The sequence below is a fragment of the Calidris pugnax genome, unplaced genomic scaffold, assembly GCF_001431845.1.
Source record: "Calidris pugnax isolate Ruff unplaced genomic scaffold, ASM143184v1 scaffold29, whole genome shotgun sequence".
Classification (NCBI taxonomy): domain Eukaryota; kingdom Metazoa; phylum Chordata; class Aves; order Charadriiformes; family Scolopacidae; genus Calidris; species Calidris pugnax.
In genome coordinates this window covers 2527635-2544967 of record NW_015090768.1, presented here as the reverse complement: position 1 = coordinate 2544967, position 17333 = coordinate 2527635, and the positions used below count along the sequence as shown (strand labels likewise).

Sequence of the window (17333 nt, the reverse complement as noted above, 5' to 3'; positions counted from 1 at the left end):
ATGGGATGAGGATAGGGGTGAGGGGGGAGATGGGGATGAGGATGGAGAGGGGATGAGATGGGGGGGAGATGGAGATGAGGATGGTGAGGGGATGGGATGAGGATAGGGGTGAGGGGGAGATGGGGATGAGGAGGGGATGGGGATGAGGATGGGGAGAAGATGAGGATAGGGAGTTGAGATAGGGAAGGGAATCGGGATGGGGATAGTGGTGAGGATGGGAAAGGGGTGAGGATGAGGATGAGGATGAGGATGGGGAAACCCACCCCTGGTTATGCTGTAGGTCTTTTTCTTTCTGTGGGGTCGGCACCGCTCGTTCATCGCCCTCTCCCCCCAGCCTGAGCTCACCGAGCTGCCCCATAAAAGCGGGGTCCGATCCCCTGGGGAGCCGTGCGTGTGTGATAGTATCATCCCTGCCCCGGAGAAACCGGTCCAAATAACCCTCCGGCTCAGGCAGCAGCGGTTAACGGCGGCATCTGGGGACACAGGTCGTGTGTTATTATTAATAACTTCACCCTGCCTCAGGTGGCTGTACAGGAACGGGGGAAAAACTGCCAAGCGGTGGACGGCAGATGGCCGAGGCGGTGGCGCACGCTGTGCCTGTGCGACACCCACGGTGGGAGGGACGGACGGACGGGGAACGTGCCTTCATCCACGGGGGAAACCCCGCCAGGAAAATTGCTGTGGGTGTCGGGGTGCTGCATCCAGGTGCCGTGCCAGCCCCCACGGCAGGGACAGCGGGGTGTCACCGGGCGCTGGTGTGTGTCCCTTGCAGACAGTGGGGGGGTGGAGGCTCGCCGGGGGGGGGGGGCTCTCTGCTCCAGCCCATCCTGTGTTTGGCATCTCCAGGTCCAGAGCCATTGGGACAACTTCAGTCTTTGCTGTGTTTGCACCCCGGGCAGCGCTGTGAGGTGCTCCCCCTCCGATCCTGTGTTTGGCATCTCCAGGTCCAGAGCCATTGAGACAACTTCAGTCTTTGCTGTGGTTTCAGTCTTTGCTGTGAGATGCTCCCCCTCCAGAGCGGACGTGCTGCACCCCAGCTCGCTGCCCTTAGGCAATCCCAGCATATTTATTTTTTTTTCCAGTAACTCCTTCTCCTCTCTGGTAATGTGTGAAAAAGCGACCCAGAGGGGAAGCTGACTCACCGGGCAGAGCAACAGTAAAACGGCATCGATACAAAACAAGCCCAGAGAACCCAGAAGTGATTTCCCTTTTTTAGAAAGGGCAACAAAAAAAAAAATGGAGGGAGGGTAAAGTTTTAGAGAGCTGCGCACTCCGGCAGGGACATTGCACACAGCCCTGGGCTGGTCACTCCTTTAAAAATATCCAGGTTTCCTTTTATAAATAAAAAGGACAATAATATTTCCTTTGGAGGGAGGCTCAAAATTAGGAAAATCCCACTGAGTGCTTTGGCAGAAGGACAAAACACCTGGGTGTGAAGCCAGCAGAGGTGCAGCGTGCAGGATCGGGGCAGTGGGGTGGGGCTGCGTGTCCTCCCAGGAACCTGCACGGTCTAAATACGTGGCTCTTCCTGGATTTGGTATTTCAGTTCACACTCTTACTGCAGAGCTGCTCTGGGGACACAGGAGAAGGAAGAAGGGGCAGTGAAGGGAATTAGCTGAAGGTCTTTCCCAAATCGCATCGGCTTAATTCAGTTTCCTGAAGGAAACGAGACTGAGGAATGTGGATAAAATTACTCAGAAGTAAATCAGCCTTGGTTTGGTAGAGCTGGTGTGACGCTCAGGTCCCACCTTTGAGTCAGCCTCTGGTTACAGCTCTCAGTGAGCTGCAGCTATTTGCTGTTCTTGTTTTGCTGTTTGCTTTGGACAAGCTGTTACACGACGGCGCTGCGGTGTGCCAGCTCCGGGGCAAGCCAGGTGGAACTCAACTCTCTGCTGGAGTTTTTCATCTGCGCCATCGGCTTCGTGTTTCTGGGGAGGTGGGGCCCTTCCATACAAACAGGGACCCCTCAATCCCGTGTTTATGTAGAGTGTTCTCCATCCCAGGGTGGCAGGCATCAACGCACAGGGGGTTTTCCTGCTTGCCTTTTCAAGCTGTACAGTAGCCCTGGCTGCGTGGTTCCGGCTCGGAGGACTCCAGCCACCAGAGGAAGCACGAGGTGCCCGGTGTCGGTGGTCTTGGGGAGCCAGGACTTGTGTTTGCCTCTGGACAAAGCAGCTGAACGCACGGCTGCCACTGAATTGTTGGAAGTTTTGCTACAGTGACCCTATGAGTACATCCACTACCCCACATTTGTCTGTTAATTAGCGTCTCGCTTAGTGAGCGGCTGCTCTGCTGTAGGAAGAGGGCCTTTTGAAGATCTTGGAAGACTTAGAAGCTGTGGTTTTGGTGCTAGTCAGGAGTGCTGGAGGGTGGTGAGTACTTGGCCAGTACTTGCCCCGGTACACAGGGGGTTGTCTGTGGTGTTGGCAGCATCCCGGGGTCTTAGCAGGACTCGGCAGTTCATGTGCAGTACAACTCAATTTCTTTTCCAAGTGGCTTTGGCTGAGGTTCTACATCCCCTGAGAGACACGTGGGTCTGGTGGCTGGTCCACCGCTCCCTTTAATGGGCTTCGTTGGAGACAAAAGTGGCTCTTGTCCCCTCCTTGTGACAAATTTCATTTGTTAGCGTCCACCACAGCACAAAAGAAGAGCCAAGGGGGCTGTGGGCTGTGCATGGCCAAGTCTCGTGGTCCTTCTTCCCACTTTTCTCTTTGGGAAAGAGGTCCTAAAGCTGGGGTGATGTCTGGTGCTGGCTGGCGGGGGTTGTTGCAGTGCAACAACCAACTGCCCTGGTACAGTCAGCTGCGGTCGGTGCTCTGGTAACCACCCGGGGTGTTCTCCTCTCCGTTAACTCCAGATCACCTCGCTGTAGCCTAAATAAAATCCTGTAGAAGGTTGCGCCGTGGGGCAGAAGGTCCAGGGTTATCGAGCAGGGTCTGGAGGCCGTGTTTGGGAACAGCCTCTCCTCCAGCCCGTCCTGCCTGGTCCTGGGCGACTGTTTTGTTGCTCATGGCCTCGTCCCTCGGGACTGTAACTCGGTGGTGTTTTGATAAAGAAGGACGGCTGCAGATCAGGGTCGCGTGGGGGAAGCCGCAGAGATCTTCGAGTCCTGTGTGTTAAAGGGCAGATTAAAACCCACGGTCATTAGATTAATGGGATTAAGCGTGTGAGTCAAGAGGCCGTTTTGCACGGAGCTCAGCGCTGCCGGGAGCCCCTGCCGGCCCAGCTCGGCACGAGTATCAGCTAAGGAGCCCCTTGCTACCTGGAGGAACTGCAGGGCGATGCTTAAAACCCCTCTCTGCTTCTGGCTGTAGCAATGGGGATTTTGGTGCTTCCATAGGTGCTGAGCAGCGCTGTAGGGGTGAGCCCCGAGTCCTCCTGTGGAGGGGACCAGGAGCTGCAGGGAGCTGCTGGGCAGGGACCGGCATCTTCCACCCTGCTTGGGAAGGACTGGGATGCAGGGATAGAGTCATAGAATGGTTTGGGTTGGAAGGGACTTTAAAGATCACCTCGTTCCCAGTCCCCTTGCCCTGGACAGGGACATGTACCACCAGACCAGGTTGCTCCAAGTCCCCTCCAACCTGCCCTTGAACCCCTCCAGGGATGGGGCAGCCACAGCTTCTCTGGGCAACCTGGGCCAGGCTCTCACCACTTTCACAGCAAAGAAGTTCTTCCTAATATCTCCTCTTAATTTCCCCTCTTTCAGTTTAAAACCATTGTCCCTTGTCCTATGACTCCACTCCCTGATCAAGAGTCCCTCCTTATCTCTCCTATAGGCCCCCTTTAGGCACTGGAAGGCTGCTATAATGACAGAGGATGTTGTGCTCTGGAGCATCCCTGGTGTTGTAGGGGTGAGGGGACCAGGCAGCTCTGTAGGTCCTTCATGCAAGAACCGTGCCTGTTCTTCCTCAGTGTGAGGAGGGGTGGTGGTGCTACCTGTGCTTTGGAGGAGGCTGAGCAGGGAGGGAGATGCTGGAGGGTCAGTAGCTGTGTGGAAGCAGTCAGCAACCCCATACTGGTGTGTGGACCCCTGAGATAGTGAATCCCCCCCATACCAGTGCCTGACCCCATGTTGCGACGTGCACCCCATGCCTGTGTTGTGCATCCCCATGCTGGTGGGTGCCCCCCTGTGCCGCTGCATGCCCCCCATGCTGCCGTGTCTCCCTGACGCACGCAGAGGAACAGCACCTCTGGCAAGAGGAGTCATCCATCACGGAGCAGAGGAGATCCATCCAGCCAGACCGGGGGCGTGGGAAAGCTGCACCCTCCCCAATGTAGAGCCCTGGGCCCTCCCCCTATTTCCAGACTTCACGATTGCAGCTGGGGGTATTTTTGGTTTGCAGCCCCAGGCCTGGCTCCAGCATCTCCGCCGAGCAGCAGCCGGTCCCTGGGATGGCCAGCCCTCCTCGGGGTGGCAGTGGGACCTTCTGCTGCAGCTCCAGCCTCTGCGGCCACCAGGCTCTGCCCGGGGAGCAGCTCTGCCTTCCCTGCGAGCCTGAGGCGATGCACGGACCATGTGAATAAATATTAAAAAATGTAGGCGGATGCAATAATATTTATGCCCTAGCAGGTCTCCGTGCGGGTTGCATAAGACATCATGGATTATTTCCATCCCCACGTCCTTTGCTTCCCCAAGCAGGAGAGCTGCCAGCAGTGCTGGCCACCTCTGGGCAGCGACAAAAAAACTTGTCATTCAAAGAAAAGGTATTTTCTGCTCGCTGCACCGTGGCTCCACGCAAAGAGCTGCTCAGCGGGGTGAGCCGAAATGCCTTTATGGAGCGGCAGGAGGGGGACGGCACCATGGTCCCCCTGTCCCTGTGGTGACTCAGCCCTGCAGGCTGATGAGTCGGTGCCCGCTGCCTGTCCCATTTCGGAGGCAGGTTTCCAAGTGGGGAGCGTGGCTGGGCTGGCAGCCCCAAACCTGCCCTGCTTTCCTGCCAGGCATCGTCCGCAGACCATTTTGGGAGCCTGTGAGGTTCCCTGTGCACATCCCGTCCCCGTGCTCCCCAGGGAATCGGTGCAGGCTGTGTCAGGCTGCCCCGTTAGATCAGATGAACCCTCTCCAGGAACTCTATATCTCAAAAAAAAAATTAAAAAAATCCCTCCTGCAGCTCAGGAATTCAGCCCGTGGCCAGATGCATGTGCCTGCCTGGCCTGACATCTTGCTGCAGTCTGGAAACCCGGAGCCTGCCTCCAAATGCAGGATCCTGTGGCTTTTTTTAGAGGGGACTCGTACTTTAGGAGGGCTAAACTGTGCTGTCCTCAGCAAAAATCTTGCAAAAATTGATTGCAAAATTGTTCATTTCTGGTGACAAGTGCTATTTCAGCTGCTGTCAGAAGAGAGAAGAGGTGTCAATCGGGCCCTGGTCCAAGAGGAAAGGGCCGGGTGGCAGGATCAGGACTTGTCACACGCAATGGCAAAGAATATTTGCATTTTCCAAACAGCTTTTTTGTGTCTCCAAGTGGCTAAAAGAAAATCACAGGCAAACTGTAATGTAGGGAGCAACTGAATTTATTCCATCTCTCCTTGAAGTAACATCTGTTTTCCCCAGCTGCAATGAAAATATAAGCACAATATAACCTTTATTACCTTGGCTGCTGGCAGCGGCTGCCCGGGTGATGCCAGGCTGGTGGATCCAGACATGGTGGATCCATTAACTGTGCAGAAACCTCCGCTGGCTTCTCCTCCAGCGCTGTCGGCTCCAGCTGAGTGATGCGGGGGAGACCCAGGCAGGAGCCTGGTGAGGTGTATTTACCTTGCAGTTACACTGCAATTACCTTCTCAAGGGTTTGATCTTGGAAATAATTTTCTTATCTGAGCGCATCTTAAGTTGAGGCTCTGAAGTCTTAAAGCCCTTTGGATGGGGAAGCCGTCTCCTGCTTTCGGCAGCGATTTAACAAACACTTTGAGGTTTGGGTTTCGCTGGAGCTCGCTGGTGATGCCCGTTTGCTGCCGCGTCTCGCATGCAAAACGGTGAATTTCCACTTCTTCAGATCGTTTATAAATGATGACGCCAGCTTTTCCCGACGATGGAAACTTTGTACCTATGGGCCAAACGCTGCCGCATCTGCAGGCATTGCTCTAATGCATCATTTGTCCTCCTGGCTTTGCTGGAAACCTCCTCCAAGGCACAAGAATTTGCAGCTGTGGCTCAGCACGTATAGGAATAGGCATTATTAACATCCTGTATTTGGTACTAATGTGGGTTTAAATCAAGCAGTGAGCCAGGCAGCGGGATGTTGGCCACGTCTGTGGTCCAGGATGGGGTGACTGTCCTGCCGTTGGAGGGACGCGGAGGTTGGCTGCATCCCTCGCAGCTGGGCCAGTGTCTTTGTGATGTTTAATATCCATGGCAGTATCATCTGTAACCACAGAATCACAGAATGCTGTGGGGTTGGAAAGGACCTCTGGAGATCATCTCCTCCAGCCCCCTGCCAGAGCAGGTCCACCCAGGACCTGCACAGGAACGTGTCCAGGTGGGGTTTGAATGTCTCCAGAGAAGGAGACTCCACCACCTCCCTGGGCAGCCTCTTCTAGGGCTCTGCCACCCTCACAGGAAAGAAGTTCCTCCTTCAGATGGAACTTTGTATGTTCAACTTTGTGTCCATTACCTCTCGTCCTGTCACTGGGCACCACTGAAAAAAGGTGGTGACACCCACCCTTTAAGTATTTATAGGCGTTGATCAGATCCCCCCTTAGCCTTCTCTTCTCCAGACTAAAAGACTCAAGTCCCTCAGCCTTTCCTTATCAGAGAGATGTTCTAGTGCCCTCCTCATCTTCATAGCCCTTTGTAGCACCACACTGGTGCCACCTTCATAACTGGTGGAGCTTTGGGTGTAGCACGTGGTACACATGTCCAGCGTGGCAGAGACAGTGCCAGTGTCCCTTGCTGCCATCAGCTGGCTCACGGGGCTGTGAGGGCTTGGCCAGTGCTCGCTGTCTTCCTGCTCTCAAGTATTTCAGGCATTTCCATTTCTACAGCACAAAAAGGTGGTGCCACCTTCATAACTGGTGGAGCTTTGGGTGTAGCACGTGGTACACATGTCCAGCGTGGCAGAGACAGTGCCAGTGTCCCTTGCTGCCATCAGCTGGCTCACGGGGCTGTGAGGGCTTGGCCAGTGCTCGCTGTCTTCCTGCTCTCAAGTATTTCAGGCATTTCCATTTCTACAGCACAAAAAGGACCATGTGGTCCCCGGCTGCCAGGAGCAGCAGCTATGAGCAGAGGGATGCTGCTCAGAAGCTCCTGGATGAGTAATTTGGGAGGATGGGCAGAATTTGAGGGGGAGCAATATTTTTTTAAGCGGAAATGTCATCCTTTTTTTTTTTTCTCCTTTCTCTTGAACAGAAGTTGGCATCTTGGCAAAGCAGTATCTTGAGCGAGGCCTTCTGGTGCCGGACCACGTCATCACACGCGTGATGATGACGGAGCTGGAGAAGCGGCGAGAGCAGCACTGGCTGCTTGATGGTGAGTCCCCCCTGGATGGGAAAATTCCAGCCCCCCTTTAAAACGTTATTCTGCTGCTAATGGTTTGGCAGCACCAGGAGAGAGAAAAAGCAGAAGGTGCCTTTGCTGGTGGTGGGAGGAGTGGTGGGACAAGACATCTGCCCGTGGGTTTTGCATCACTCTGCCCGGAGCAGCGGCACATGCGTGTCCAGCCGAGCCATTGGCACATGTCGGGAAAAAGGGAAGGAAGGGAAAGGAGATGGGTGTTTCATAAAGCAGAGACAGTGAGCAGAGCAGGGCTGGAGGCAAGCCAAGAAAAACCTCTTTCCGCCTCCGTATGCGTGTGGAGCAGCTACTCATCCCAAGCCTGAAAGCCACCTGAGGTTCGGGTAGAGAAGACGCTGAGAGCAAACTGGCAAGGCAAGTGGTGAGAGGAGCAACAGAGGGTTTGCCAGGAGCTCCTGCAGCCCTCGGTGGTGAAGCTGCACGTCAGCAGCCCTGGTGCATTGCTGCTGGTGGCCTGGGAGCTGGCAAGTGGGCTTGCCACGTGAGGAGGGACTCTTTATCAGGGAGGGGAGCGACAAGACGAGAGGGAAGGGTTTAAACTGAAAGAGGGGAGATGTAGATGACAACTCAGGAAGAACTTGTTTGGTGTGAGGGGGGTGAGAGCCTGGCCCAGGTTGCCCCGAGAAGCTGTGGCTGCCCCGTCCCTGGAGGGGTTCAAGGGCAGGTTGGAGGGGGCTTGGGGCAACCTGGGATGGTGGGAGGTGTCCCTGCCCAGGGCAGGGGGTTGGAACAAGGTGATCTTTAAGGTCCCTTCCAACTCTAACTGTTCTATGATTCTGTAAGTGCCCATGGCAGCTCCAGAAATCACTTTAGGGCTTGGTTAGGGGATGGGGCAGGGCTTGGTGGGTCACACTCACTTGTGATGTTGGACACAGGCAAGTGTGACACATGGGACGTGTGGCTGTGGCTGTGGGAGAAACCCTCCCCGGCCAATCTGCTGGAGCTCTTTGAAAGAGTCAGTGAATACGTAGCTAAGACTGAGCCAGTTGATTTATAACAGACCTGGGCTTTTGGAGGGCTCTCAGGCTCCTGATAGGGAAAATACAAAATAGTTTACAACTGAAATAAATCCATGGATTAGTATCATGGGAGCCATGCTTCTTTTTTATGATTTTTATGATGAGGCCAGGTTGGACAGGGCTCTGAGCAACCTGATCTAGTTGAAGATGTCCCTGCTCTTTGCAGGGGGTTGAACTAGATGGCCTTTAAAGGATCCCTTCCAACCTAAACCCTTCTATGATTCTTCCCCATGTGGGCCTGGGTGGCCCCAGAGGAGGGGTGGTTTGTGGTGGGGTTTAGAGTCTGGCCAACCTCTTCTCACCCCAGTGGGCACCAGGGATCTGGCAGCATTGGCACCGGGGATCTGGCAGTGTAGCTCACTGGGCTTGCAGGGAGGATGTCAGAGACCTCAAGCCCTTTAGGTTCAGGCTGCCTTGAAGATGCCTGTGAATCCCCACTACTAAAATTCCATTATTCTTACCATAATGCCACTTAATTCTTCAGGAAGCACAGTGATTAACCAATATTGTAGCAACCAGCGCTGCGTAACCAAGTGCATATTTCATTGTATTAAAACCCTGGCATTTCAACACATGATGGGGGTTTGCATCGACAAGCTCTGAGCTGGGTTCTTGCAGCTGGGGATGTTGATTTATGGTGGTACGACAACCCCCAGCAGCCTGGCCCGGGGACCAGCTCCCATTCCATCAGGGCTTTATGTTGAGGGTGATGTGAAGGTGAAGCAATTCCATCCGTGGGCTGGTAACGAGGATTTCGGGAGCTGATGTCCTGGCAAGCTCTTGGCTAATAATACTCTGCAAAAAGCCTGGGAAGTCTCCGAGGTTTTTATGGATGTTAAAAAAAAAAAAAAAGGTTGAAAAAGTGAAAAAAAGGATATTATCAGCAGAGAGAACTGGGGAGGGGACCAGCTCAGAGTCACCCCTGGTTGCGGTCTGGCAGCAAGAGTGGATGCTCCCACCCACTCACTGCCTTTTCTGAACAAGGGGTCCCACTTGATACCTTCAGAGGATGGGGGTTTCAGAGGACAGGGATTTCAGAGAGCTGGGCCATGGCTGTGCAAACCATTTTATCACAGTATCCTTGATGTCCTCCATGTAAACCCACAGCGTGTTACTCGTCTGGGCGCAGTTTTTAATTTCCTTCGGGTTTTGCTACATAATTCCAGCATTTATCCCTGTTTTTATCTGCCTGTGCCCTCTTACTTGCCTCCAGCCCCTGTGCAGACACGACTTTGCAGGAAAACAAGAGTCTGTGTGTTATATTTCAGGAGTCGGTGCTGTAGGAGCTATTTTTTATTGTAGCCATATGGTGGATGCCTGTCTTTCACACCGCTTGTGCTAGAGCGAGGAGCCGCGGTGGTTTTGCAGCTCCGGGGCTGCGGGGTAGGTGGTTTTTGCCTCCATCCCTGCTGCTTTCCTGCCTCTCCTGACAGCCCCTTTCCGTTGTGGTGCCTGCACAGGTTTCCCCCGGACGCTGGGCCAAGCCGAGGCGCTGGACAGGATATGTGAGCTGGACCTGGTGATCAGCTTGAACATACCCTTCGAGACGCTGAAGGATCGCCTGAGCGCCCGCTGGGTCCACCCGGCCAGCGGGAGGGTGTACAACATGGACTTCAACCCCCCCAACGTCCAGGTAAGAGCCAAGAGGGAGGTGATTATGCCCCTGTACTCGGCACTGGTGAGGCCACACCTCGAGTATTGTGTCCAGTTCTGGGCACCTCAATACAAGAGAGATATCGAGGTGCTGGAGTGAGTGCAGAGGAGGGCAACGAAACTAGTGAAGGGCCTAGAAGACAAATCATATGCAGAGCGGCTGAAGGAGCTGGGGCTGTTTAGTATGAGGAAGAGGAGGCTGAGGGGAGACCTCATCACTCTCTACAACTACTTGAAAGGACACTGTAGAGAGGTTGGAGCTGGTCTCTTCTCACAGGTAATTAACAATAGAACGAGAGGGAACGGCTTCAAGCTCCAACAGGGGAGGTTTAGATTGAACATTAGGAAGGAATTTTTCACTGAAAGAGTGGTCGGGCATTGGAACAGGCTGCCCAGGGAGGTGGTTGAGTCACCATCCCTGGATGTGTTTAAGGGATGTTTAGATGCAGTGCTGAGGGATATGGTGTAGGGGAGGACTTTGTAGAGTAGGGTAGATGGTTGGACTCGATGATCCCAAGGGTCTCTTCCAACCTCAATGATTCTATGATTCTATGATTCTAAGAGCACCGGGGAGCAACCCACAGAAGGAAAAGATCAGAGAAGCCTTCCTCTGCGTGAGCTGAGATGGCTAAAAAAAAAGCTCTGGGGAGGAAATCCCAGGTGGTAAGCGCTGAGCGCCGGAGGGCTTTGCCCTCGGGAGCCAGCCTGAAGGAGTTGTGCTAAATGTTAATTAGGAAAATGGGATTTGTGTTAAATGCCGTCCGAGGATGCTCGATGGATGGGGAGTGGGATGAGGGACCTGGCAGGGAGCTGCAGGGTGGGCTACATCCCCCCTGAAGGTGTTTGCCTCCCTGCAGGGCGTCGATGACCTGACGGGCGAGCCCCTGGTCCAGCGCGAGGACGACAAACCCGAGGCCGTTGCCGCCAGGCTCAGAAAATACAAAGATGCTGCAAAGCCAGTAATAGAGCTGTACAAGTGAGTCGGGACCACGTGAATAAATCACAGAGTGTCTGTAAAAACAGCCACGAGGGCACTTTCCACCAGCCAGTCCCATGGCTCCATCCCAACAGCCCAAGGAACCCCAGCATGGCCCCCAACAGGTTTTTTTGGGGGCAGATCACTGAGGTCGGCAGCACAAAGCCTTTCATTGCAGCTGCACCAGCCAGTCCCATGGCTCCATCCCAACAGCCCAAGGAACCCCAGCATGGCCCCCAACAGGTTTTTTTGGGGGCAGATCACTGAGGTCGGCAGCACAAAGCCTTTCATTGCAGCTGGGCCCTGGCCCTGTTTGGAGGGAGGAGGCTGATGGAAAGAAATTCACAGCTCCTGTTTGTCTTGCTGGGCTCCACACAGGGCTTTGCTAGTGCTGTCAATGGGAGGGATTTTTTTGCTGTGGCAGAAGGTGTTTGCAAACCCTTTCTCCTCCCTAGCTCCGCTGTGCAGGGTGGGAAACCTCTTTGCTTTCCAGAGGTGCTGCCCATCAACGCTAGGAAACCCAACCAGTTAAGAGTCTTCTCAGACTCTTCTCAGTGGTGCCTCGGGACAGGACAAGGGGCACCGGCCACAAACTGGAACATGGGAAATTCCATCTCAACATGAGGAAAAACTTTCCTGTGAGGGTGGCAGAGCCCTGGAAGAGGCTGCCCAAGAAGATGGTGGAGTCTCCTTCTCTGGGGACATTCAAACCCCACCTGGACATGTTCCTGTCCAACCTGCTCTGGGTGGACCTGCTTTGGCAGAGGGTTGGAGTAGATGATCTCCACAGGTCCCTTCCAACCCTCACTATTCTGTGATTCTGTAAAGTGCTTTAGAGAGTGAGTGGCCTTCAGGGGGACATGGGTGAGCTTGTTGTCCTGAGTAATGTGATTATTCGTGGTTATCTGGGTTTGGCTCATCCACATGCGAGTGCAGCTGTGGATGGGCCAGGCTGTGTCCTTCCGATGGCCAACCTCACAGCAAATATCCCCATCCTGAGGGACTGAAGATACCCCCGGTACTGACTTCTCCTCCCATCTCTCTTCCAGGAGCAGGGGCATCCTTCATTCCTTCTCGGGGACGGAGACCAACAAGATCTGGCCGTACGTGTACACCCTGCTCTCCAGCAAGATCCCACCCGTTCTTTCGGACGAGGAGAACTAAACAGCTTGTGCCAAGGACCAAGAGTTAACGCCGTCACGGATTTGGTTTCTCTGGGGCTGTGCTCAGATTAGGTGATCGTGCGGTATCTCAAGTCCCTTCCCTGGGTGTGCTGGGTGACCTCCATGGGTACACCATTATAGCCAGTTTCAGGGTGAAAAGATCTTGGCTTGTAAGGTCAAATCTGCTAGAATAAGATGGGGTTTTTTTCTCTCTTGAGGCTATACAATATTCCTGCCTATGGTCCAGTACACACACAGAGCTGGGTAATGATCATACCAGGGTTACACATCTTGCCATGGTGTCCCTGCTACCCCCATACAAACCCCAGTCTCTGAGCCTTCAACGTGCCATCCTTTTCCTCCACAGTACCATTTACTGCAGATTACTCTCTAGGTCGTTTCTTTTTTAAAAAAGAAATACAAAAATTATTTTCTATAAAATTTGTTTATCAGAGAAATAAGGCTCTAAAAAGCGAGACTTAGCCCAGTGGGAATTGGTGAGCAACGTGGAAAATATTTACACTCCAAAGCTCAGAAACATGGAAGATCACATTTCTGATATTAATACACACGAAAGAGGGAAAATATTGGGAGGTAAAACACGCTCTTGTGCTTGTTCCGTAGAGAGAGATGAAACCCCTGTTACAGAGCGCTGCCGTTTTCACGAGCTGCTGTGACACCGAGCAGGACCCGTGCCAGGGATGAGCCACGCTCCTTTGTGCTTACCTTGTTTATCGCTTTTCACACTACGAGATACACTCCTGTTTATGAGAGTTTCTCCCAAAGATGTATTTTTAGTGTCTGCTTCGGTTTTGGGGAGAAATCGAATCGTTCCATCTTCTGTGCTGCCTTTGTCCCTGAGGTCTCCCAGCGATGGGGTGTTCCCTAAGCGGCTCCAGCATCCCCAGCAGAAGTGACTCCCTCCCCACGAACCCCCGGAGGGACCAGAGCCTTCCCTTCCCTGGGACACGTGCAGGAGCTGCCGAGGGCCATCCTCAGGCATTTCCCCAAGATTTACAGCTTCCTCTGCACATCTCGCTCCTCTTTTCTTGCGCAGGAGCTTTGTGTCTGGGTGGGGTGGCTTTTCTCAACTGGAAGTACTGTAACCCCTCTTTGGTGGTAGGATGCAGTACCTAAGCAATGGGGACGTTCTTTATGTCTCCACGAGTTGCCTTATTTTATAGAATATATATTTAAGGGGAAAAAAAAAAAAAAAAAAAGCAAGATGTGTATTTTTAAAAGTTTGGAAAAAGAAAAAAGCGCTGAAGTTTAGCATTGACTTTTGGGAGCTGTGCAGGAGGCTGCCGGCGTTCGCGGAGGGTGCTGCGGGCTGCCATGGGTGGCTCAGCAGGAGGGCAGAGAAGCTGTCACTCCCCGACCCCTGTTTGATTAATTAGAGCAGCCTGGGCAAGCTTCTGCTGCTGAAATGTCACTGTTTGTATTTTTGCTCGGAGAGCGGCGCCGTGGCAGGGGATGGGGGAGCCGGCTGACGTTTTCAGGGATGCACGGGCTCCATGCCTGAAACTTCAGCACATCCCTGGGAATCTTTTATCCCTGCAGAGCCACCCGCATCCTTGCATTATCAGAGGAGCCCCCGGTGTCTGCACTCTCCCTTGGAGGCAGTTTTTCCCTGGTACTCTCCTGATAACGGAGCCAGGAGCCACTGGGTGTTTGCGGCAGCAGGAGAGGGCTCCTCATCCCGCCTGGGTGGGACATTCCCAGGGTGGGAGCAGAGGGACCTTTGGGTTTCACTGCTGTCCTCGGGGGCCTTTCCATCCCTCCCCCCCTCCTCTTGGAGCTCCTGGCCTGGGAGGAGGCAAATCTTCCACCCTGCAATGAAATCCTGTTTAAGAAAGGTTTGGGATTTTCCCATGACCCTCGGACAGAGGTCTGGGCCGTTTTTGAACACAAATCTGGAAACAGCCAAAATGTGAGCGCTCTTTTCTTACTAACAGTGTTGGGCAGGAGGGGAGCAGATGATGGAGGAGGGGAGGGAGGAGTTTTTTAGGCTTTAAAAGCAGCCCGGCCGTGGTGGGTGGCTCTACCAGGGCTGAGTGCTGGGCAGGGTGGGCTGCTCCCTGCTTTTCCTCGCCGAGCTCTTGTGTCTCATCCTTCCCCTCTGCAAAATGCCTCCTGGTGCATCACCCAGCAGCAGGACAGACATTTTTGCCCCAGGAGAGCCGCCCAAGCGCTTGTTTTAAAGACTTTGAGCCCTATGGTAGATGTAGAAATCCCGTGACTCTGCATGCATCGAGCCCTTGGGATAGATTTTTTTCTACCAGAGTTGTCGTACGGTGCATTTTCATAGACCAAATACTGGCAGGGATGAGGTCCCGGAGCCAGCCGTGTCCCCCACCTTTCCTCCCCGCCGCGCTCCCCTTTGGTACTTTACTGTGAACCTCGCGCCTTTTTCTAAAACGCGACAGCAATTTTGTACCGACCCAAAATACTGTGTGTGTGGTGGCAGGAGGGTGTCCCTGCCCGCGGGGCACCGCTGCCGTGTCACGCCGAGTCTTTCCTCCTGGAGTTTCTTCCCGGCGAATCGCTGCAGCTGTGTTATTACTGCTCAAAAGATGTAAATAAATATTATTTTTTTTTCCTCCTGCTTACCCCTGTGCCCGCAGTGTCTGTGAGTTCGACCCAGTTGCTGCTGAAAGCCAGGCTCTGTATGAGCTCTTGCCCATCACGCCGAGTCTTTCCTCCTGGAGTTTCTTCCCGGCGAATCGCTGCAGCTGTGTTATTACTGCTCGAAAGATGTAAATAAATATTATTTTCTTTTCCTCCTGCTTACCCCTGTGCCCGCAGTGTCTGCCTGTGAGTTCGACCCGGTCGCCGCTGAAAGCCAGGCTCTGCACGAGCCCTTGCCCTGCCCCGAAGCCGTGGGACGTGCCTGCAGGTAGCAGGTCATTTTTGACCCAAGTTTTCTTTGTAGGAACCGATGAGGAAGAAGAGAAAGGGAGGGAGAGGGGGAAGAAGACTCACAGCATCCCCACTTGATCATAGCGGAATATCCCTACATAAAATGAGTTCCCCCCAGGGTTTGGGTTTGGGCACAATCCCTGTCTTCTAACTCCTTTATTTGATACCATCCAAATTATCATAGAATCATAGAGAAGAGACCCTTGGGATCATCGAGTCCAACCATCTACCCTACTCTACAAAGTTCTCCCCTACACCATATCCCCCAACACCACATCTCAACGACTCTTAGACACATCCAGGGATGGCGACTCAACCACCTCCCTGGGCAGCCTATTCCAGTGTCTGGCCACTCTCTCTGTGAAAAATTCCTTCCTAATGTTCAGTCTAAACCTACCCTGTTGGAGCTTGAAGCCGTTCCCTCTTGTTCTATTGTTAATTACCTGTGAGAAGAGACCAGCACCAACCTCTCTACGGTGTCCTTTCAAGCAGCTGTAGAGAGTGATGAGGTCTCCCCTCAGCCTCCTCTTCCTCAAACTAAACAGTCCCAGCTCCTTCAACCGCTCCTCATGTGATTTGTTTTCCAGGCAGGGTGGATGAAGCCCTCCCATCCTTGTTGCACGTGAAGTGGTCTTTATTTTCCTATTTAACTTCTCCCACTGAAAGTAACGGAGAGCACTGGGCACAGCCAAGCTCTGGCTTCTGCCTGTGCCCCGTGTCATCCATCACGTGTATTTTGGTAGAGGGAATTGAAAGCCAGAAGATAACGTCTACTCGTAATTCCCAAATAGCAGCTTCGGGGCACTTGGTTCCCTATTTGGCATAAGCAAAGGCTCTGAAGTGATTAGGGAGAAATTAAAAAAAAAAGGGTAATAAGCAGTGAAAATGCTGCCGGGAGGTGAGAAACCAGAGACACGGCTGCCCCTTGGCCTCGGCATCGCCGGGGAAGGAGCCAAACTCGCCAGGAGGGGTGTGGGTGATGCCAGGGTTTTGGGGTCCTGGCCATCCGGAGGCAGAGGAGGGATGTATTGGCTCAGCACGACTCCGTGCGAGGGCCAGGAGGGGTGTGGGTGATGCCAGGGTTTCGGGGTCCTGGCCATCCAGAGGCAGAGGAGGGATGTATTGGCTCCGCACGACTCCGTGCAAGGGCAGATAAATATGGGGAGGAAAAAGAGCTACGTAAGCTGGAAAATGAACTCAGTTTAAAAAACAAAAGTTTGGAGGTCAGAAAGCAGAGGAATCTGTGAGGAGTGCCAAAATCAAGCTGAGACCAAAGCCCCGACTGCCCTCAGGGGAGCTGGGGTGGCACTAGGGTTAGTGTCCTTGTCCCTACAGCCACAGCACCCACCGGGGTGCCACTGGCCACCCCAAAGTGTGTGTGGGGGCTTCTCCCCAGCTGCAGGGGACACGCACCCAAACCCAGCACGGCTGGGGACACAAAGCACCCCAACACCCACCAAGCAGCGTGTACCTGCGAGGCTGCCCAATATTTCTTTGAATTTCCAAAAGCATTAAAATTCCCACTTTTGTATTTATATATATACATTATGCAATATCGATCCTCTTCACCTAAAGTTGGCCAACGTAAGCAGTGTGGGGTGCAGAAAGCAAACTCCACGCTGCTTATAGAATCATAGAATAGAATCATAGAATGGTTTGGGTGGGAAGGGACCTCAAAGACCATCGAGTTCCAACCCCCCTGCCCTGGGCAGGGACACCTCCCACTAGAGCAGGTTGCTCAAGGCCCCATCCAACCTGGCCTTGAACACTTCCAGGGATGGGGCAGCCACAACTTCCCTGGGCAACCTGTTCCAGTGTCTCACCACCCTCAGAGTAAAAAATTTCTTCCTGAGATCTAATCTGAATCTTTTTTCTTCCAGTTTAAAACCGTTTCCCCTTGTCCTATCATTACCCTTCCTGGCAAAGAGTCCCTCCCCAGCTCTTCTATAGGCACCCTTCAGGTATTGAAAGGCCGCTATAAGGTCTCCCCGGAGCCTTCTCTTCTCCAGGCTGAACAATCCCAGCTCCCTCAGCCTGTCTTCATAGGAGAGGTGGTCCAGCCCTCTGATCATCTTCGTGGCCCTCTGCTGCA

At 53.5% G+C, this 17333-nt stretch overlaps 1 protein-coding gene across 3 annotated transcripts in view; it reads left to right on the top strand.

The window, feature by feature from the left end:
- Positions 1 to 13522, top strand: part of AK4 (adenylate kinase 4) — a 17196-nt gene extending 3674 nt beyond the window's left edge. For 2 of the 3 annotated variants that reach the window (XM_014937691.1, XM_014937703.1), the window contains 4 exons: positions 7347 to 7466; positions 9991 to 10163; positions 11041 to 11159; positions 12209 to 13522. In XM_014937691.1, coding sequence (XP_014793177.1) covers positions 7347 to 7466; positions 9991 to 10163; positions 11041 to 11159; positions 12209 to 12323 — 527 coding nt within the window. In that variant the 3' untranslated portion in view covers positions 12324 to 13522. The remainder of the gene's footprint in view (positions 1 to 7346; positions 7467 to 9990; positions 10164 to 11040; positions 11160 to 12208) is intronic. The other variant, XR_001411448.1, reaches the window with a different exon arrangement.
- The last annotated feature ends 3811 nt before the right edge of the window (positions 13523 to 17333 follow it).